Source organism: Suricata suricatta, chromosome 10 (genome assembly GCF_006229205.1).
Source record: "Suricata suricatta isolate VVHF042 chromosome 10, meerkat_22Aug2017_6uvM2_HiC, whole genome shotgun sequence".
In the NCBI taxonomy this organism is placed as follows: domain Eukaryota; kingdom Metazoa; phylum Chordata; class Mammalia; order Carnivora; family Herpestidae; genus Suricata; species Suricata suricatta.
This window is the reverse complement of record NC_043709.1, coordinates 113,952,043-113,958,042: the sequence shown is the minus strand read 5'-3', so window position 1 is coordinate 113,958,042 and position 6,000 is coordinate 113,952,043. Positions and strand designations below refer to the sequence as shown.

At 47.8% G+C, this 6,000-nt stretch overlaps 1 protein-coding gene across 1 annotated transcript in view; it reads left to right on the top strand.

Moving 5' to 3' along the window:
• The first annotated feature begins 1,091 nt into the window (after positions 1-1,091).
• The window catches only part of FAM171A1 (family with sequence similarity 171 member A1), a 92,385-nt gene continuing 87,476 nt past the window's right edge, over positions 1,092-6,000 (top strand). The window contains exon 1 of the mRNA XM_029955575.1: positions 1,092-1,114. Coding sequence (XP_029811435.1) covers positions 1,092-1,114 — 23 coding nt within the window. The remainder of the gene's footprint in view (positions 1,115-6,000) is intronic.

Here is a 6,000-nt window from a genome sequence, read left to right as displayed (position 1 = left end):
AAAACAGCACTCACCTGCAACCATCACACGCCTCATCCATCTTTGCCATTCTCACCAAGGTGGCAGCTCACCCCACCAGGACGGAAGATGAGCATGTAGTTTGGAGACAAAGAAACTGGTTCGGAGTTCTGAGGTTTAGCCAGGCTGAAAGCTTAATTCTGGGGCTGCCTGGGTGGTTCAGTCGGTTAAGCATCCAACTCTTGATTTCAGCTCAGGTCATGAGCTTGCAGTTCATGGCTTTGAGCCCCAATCTGGCTCTTTGCTAAACAGCTCTGAGCCTGGAGCCTGCTTCAGATTCTGTATCTCCCTCTCTCTCTGCCCCTCGCCTGCTTGCTCTCTCTCTCTCCCTCTCTCTGTCTCAAAGATAAATAAACATTAAAAAAAAAAAAAAGCTTGGAGCACCTGGGTGGCTCAGTCAGTTAAGTGTCTGACTTCGGCTCAGGTCATGATCTCATGGTTTGTGAGTTCAAGCCCCACGTCTGAGCTGTCAGCACAGAGCATGGAGCCTGCTTCAGATTCTGTGTGTGTGTGTGTGTGTGTGTGTGTGTGTGTGTGTGTGTGTGTGTGTGTGCCCCTTCCCTGCTCACGCTTTCTCTCTCTCTCTCTCTTTCAAAAAAAAAGACATTTAAAAAAATAAAAATTAAAGGAGGCTTGCTCCTGCCACAGAACACAGCAAGCTTTAGGAATCCTCCGGTCCCAGCAGAGCAGAAGCAGACTAGAGGAGAGTTAGAGGCACAGCACATAACACAACTATCTAACGATCCGTAACTGCCAGGAGTCAAGTGGGTAGAACCAGGGCATAGGTCAGAAGTGCCAGAGGTGCATGGCATCAGGAGCAGAAGGGCTTGGAGCAGGGGGCAGAGAAGATGGAACTGAACCAGGCCTGGACGGGTGGTGGGGGTGCGTGGACAGAGCTGAGAGGAAAGGCTGGGAGGAGGGCTCGAGCGAAGGCACAGCCATACGCCAGGGACAGTCGGGTCTGAAGTGGAATTGGAGGGATGAGGTGCCCGAGAGAAGGAGGGGTGAGGTGGCTGGGTCTGTGAGCCAAAGGATGCAGGTGAGATGCACAAAACCAGTTAACTGCTACCCCCATGGAAAAGTCTGGAGCAGAAAGGTGAGCTGGTAAGGTCTCTTGAAAGAAAGAAGCATTTTACCTTAGGAAGCAGGTGATCATCCTTTGCTTACCTGGTGGTAGAGCTGGGTGTCATGAGCACTCCAGGCTTGCTAGGTCACCAGTGCCCACATGTGGAAGGTGGGCTTGGTGCCGTACATGGCCGGAGGTGCAGGGCCATTGGGTGCAGGGCCAGCAGGTGCATGACCGGTGGATTCAGGGCTGGCGGGTGCATGGTTAGCAGGTGCATGGCTGGTGGGTGCAGAGCCGGCAGGTGCAGTCAGCAGGTGCACGACTGGCGGACCCCGCAGTTTTTTTTTTCCCCGAACACAAGGTTTTTAATGCCAGAGAGAACTGCTCTCCTCCAATACCCACGTGGAAAACAAGGCCAGAAACAAAAGTCTGCCACGCAGCCCTGCCCTGGATGCAGAGGACTCGCTTAGAGACGTCCGCTCTCACACTGGTATCGCCAGTTCTTGTTGGTCAGTAGCTGATTTTAGTTCAATGTTCCGTTAGCCATCCCAGCGCAGAAGGAAAGTTCCCTTGCTGTGAGACTGAAGTTCTGGAAAGATTCGGGTCATAACAGCCATATGATGGACTGGAAGGGGGCAGCCGTCAAAGGCTGGAAGGACTCGGTGGCGGGTTGCTTTTCAGGTGTGAACTTTTAAAGTTCTCTCTGGATGGAACCGGAAATTGCAGACCGTGCTCTCTGTGTATAGACTTTGCCAGAAAGGTGACGCGGGACTGCCTCAGAGCAGGAGGGCAGGGGAGGAGCGCGCCTGTTACTTCACTGTACCCGGCTCGCTCCTGCTGCTTGCGGGTCATCAGGCCGGTGTGTGCCGCGTCTCCAGTCTCAGCTCCCATTGCTTTTCCATTTTGTTCCCAGGCCGCGCATGCAGGGAGCAAGCGTTGGATGGAAGGCGTCAGTACAAATGTTTCTGCTCAGGGAGTGATTACGAGTGGATTTATTTAGTCCAGGCTGTTCTGCCTGCAATTTGTTATTAAACCCATGACTAAATCGTGCTTCCTATCATGACAGCAAGGATCTGGATGGGCTGGTTCGGGTTTTATGTTCTTTCCTGTGGGCTCTCTTCCCTTAGCTTTGCATCTAAGGCTTGAATAGACACCGGCAGTTAGGTAGATTTTCAATTTTTTTAAATGTTTATTTATTTTTGAGAGAGAGACAGAGCACGAGTGGAGGAGGGGTGGAGAGAGAGGGAGACACAGAATCCAAAGCAGGCTCCAGGCTCTGAGCTGTCAGCACAGAGCCTGATGCGGGGCTCGAACTCATAACAGCAAGATCATGACCTAGGTTGAAGTTGAACGCTTAACCAACTGAGCCCCGGGTTAAGTAGATTTTCATATCGTTGATAGGAGGAGACCTGTTTACCATCGCATGTGCGTAACATGAATAAAACCACCGCTAGGACCGGGCACTGAGTCTCAGCTAGGCGAGTGTGATAGACGGATGGTGTGTGAGGCTGCCCAAAACAGTCTGGCACCACACAGAGATGGCGATTGCCAGAGATATGATTAAATGTGGAACATTATGCCCTGGGAATAAAATATATTTGATTACAATATGTAAAGAATGTTTCCCCCAAGGAGGATAAGAGGGTGAACCTCTTAAAAGATGTGTCCTCAAACAGGCAGCTGGGAGGCTCAGTCGGTTAAGCATCCAACTTCGGCTCAGGTCACGATCTCACAGTTCGTAGGGCTGAGCCCTGTGTCAGGCTCTGTGCTGACAGCTCAGAGCCCGGAAACTGCTTCAGATTCTGTGTCTTCCTCTCTCTTCCCTTCCCCACTCATTCTCTGTCTCTGTCTCTCTCTCAAAAATAAATAAACATTAAAAAAAATTTTTAGTGCATCCTTGGAGGCCTGGGGGGAACCTGGGCTACACGGGGGTGGTCTCCTGTGCCTGCCTGCGTGGACCGCTTCTCTACTTAAATAACTTCATCTTCCCTGAGGAAAAGAGGGAGAAGAGAAGGCAGTGGGGTCTCAGTTGAGCATGAGCCAAGACGATGCCTGAGTGTTAAATTCCCCATTAATCGAATCAGACATGATGCATGCTAGTTTCCATCTCGAATCTTGCACATTTTGGGGTGGAGATTAGGACTCAGGTTTATCTTGCAGCCATTCATTTCTCTGGCCACCTATTTGAGTTTCAAGAATTCTAACTAAAAGTTACATGGTGGCACTCTTGGAAAACTGGTTAACCACCAGCCCTCTCATTTTTGATGCCCCTCCCCTTTGAAATGGTTTTCGCTCTCTGGGTTTTTTCACCACGGTATATTTTTAGTAGTACTGAATGTAGACGGTTTTCCTGGCAGGGAGATGGATACTGCTTTTGAAGTGTTTGCACGAGGGGAGCCTGGCTGGCTCAGTCAGTAGAGCATAGGACTCTTTTGTTTTTATTAAGTATTTATTTTGAGAGAGAACGCAAGTGGAGTAAGGAAAGAGAGGGAGAGGAGAGAGAGAATCCCAAGCAGGCCCTGCACCATCAGTGCAGAGCCCAATGCAGGGCTCGAACTCACGACCCATCAGATTGTGACCTGAACTGAAACTAAGAGTCAGAAACTTAACTGACTGAGCCACTCAGGCCCCCTGAGCATAGGATTCTTGATCCCAGGTTTGCAAGTTCAGGCCCCACATTGGGCGTGAGCGTACCAAAAGGAAGGAAGGAAGAAAGAAGGGAAGAAAGGAAGAAGAGAGAGAATGGAAGGAAGGAGGGAGGGAGGAAAGAAAGAGACAGGAAGGGAGGAAGGAAAGGGGGATTTGCACTGTGCTTAAAGATTTTTTTAATTATTGAAATCAGGCAAAGTGCTGTGTCACGCTGGAATCCTGATACCGTGTTCTTTCCTCCCAACTATATATTTGCCACTTACTTTACGTAAAATCACAACACGTAGGGTGGCAGGATACTGTGATTCACAGGATTATTTTGGTTGTGAAGTTGTATGTGTTGGGTTATTTTGGCCTGATATGCATCTGAATCCTATAGTTTGCTCTCTTTTTTCTAATTCTCTATGGCCCACCAAATAAATTTATGATTATAAGTTGACTTCTTGGGCACCTGGATGGCTCAGTTGGTTGAGTGTTCAACTCTTGGTTTTAGCTGAGGTCATGATCTCACGGCTCATGGGTTCAAGCCCCGCATTGGGCTCTGCGCTGGCAGTGCGGAGCCTGCTTGGGATTCTCTTTCTCCCTCTCTCTCTGCCCTCCCCAACTTGTGCTGTCTCTGTCTCTCTCAAAATAAATAATCAACAAAAAAAAAATATGCTGGCTTCTTAGTTGGCCTAGCTTTCAGGGGAGAGAAGGTACCACTTATCCGACGAGAGTATTGCCATTGTACAGAGGGCTGAGGTTTTTGTTGCAAAGGAAGACTTTGGCATTTTGTTTCCATTTGTCAGTCTCTGTCAGCCTGGCAAACGCAAGTCCACCTGGGAGCGGGGTCTCTGCGGGGGCCGACGACCAGACCCAGACGCCAGGATGAATTTCCCAGAAGGACCCCACTCCATGAGACTGCTCAGTGGGCGGCTTACTCACTACTCCTGGAAGAGCTCCGCCTTCCTCGTGCTTCTCATTTGAAACATGAATAGTGACTATTAAACGGTTTGGGTGATAGTGGCTAACAGTGTCAACCAAGGATCAGTGCATTTGAATGAGTGCTACATCGTCTTGGCGGTAACTTAAAGGGAGTCAGCCATATCTCCCTCCACCCCCTGTGATCAGGGAAGATTCAGGTGCGTGGAATAGTTTTTAACCTTAAATCTATCTCCTTTAAATCTGCAGTTTATGCTATCTCACAGGGGTAGAACATGAGACAAAAAAATTAAGAGAAGAATCATCTTTCTTTTTTTAATGCACTTAAATAAGACCAGCCTGAGTGTTGGAAAGCGTACTGGAAAAGAAAACCTGGTAGCGAACCAACTAGACATCTCTTGGCACCTGCCTCTCCCCCCAGATGTATTCAGTTACTGAACAGCTGTCAAAGAAAGCAAAGCATCATTTGTCCATTTAGAACAATTTCGGAAAGCTCTGTTTAACCCCCAGTGGTATTTTTCTGCAGTCTTCTAATCTCTGCAACCCATGCTTGTATCAGGCCTGAGGTTACCCCTGGAGCATAAAAAGAAACGGTTAGTGTTCACGGAAAAGGAATCATAACCTCTAGAGTTTCTCTTTCCTGCAAAATTTTGCAGCAGGGCACATAATCATATATAGCTGTCTTGGCTCGTGGTCAACAATATCTACTATTTGTTTCTCAACTAACTATATGATGAATAACGTAAGATAAAAATCTGAGCTCTGTGTATTCCTTGCGTAACTATGGAGCTGGGAACAACCATCCGGTCAACTTCTGTTCTAAACAGCTCATCTTACAGTGGGGCTGGGTCTTTGTGGTTTTACGAGCTCATAAGGATACAAAATAGAGTCCACATGGTCTGTCTCTTTGCCTTGAAGCGCAAACCGTTCAGATTTTGGAGCATCAACTTTTTTTTCTCTCGATTTTCATTAAAGTAGGTTTCTGACTGGGAATGCTGGTATTTGAACATGCTGAGATTTTAGACCCAGAAAAATGCAAAATGTTTGTGTTTGGGTTTTCCTTTGTGGTTTCATGGTTGCCCCAAAAAAGCATTTTAAGTGAAAGTTGTATAAAATTATACAACTATTTGTGAAACCGGGTTATAGTTTTAGTGGGGAGAAAACCTAAACCTAGCTTCTAGAGGCTCGAAGCTGAAACTGTGGCTTCCTCAGGGCTCACTGTTGGTAAGGAAGTGACTCAGAGAAGTATCCTTTTAGGAACATGAGTGAAGAGTTTGTCTCTTAAGATGCCTGGACACAGGTGCGGGTTTATTTTTATTAAAAATCACAGCCAGGGTTCTGCAGGA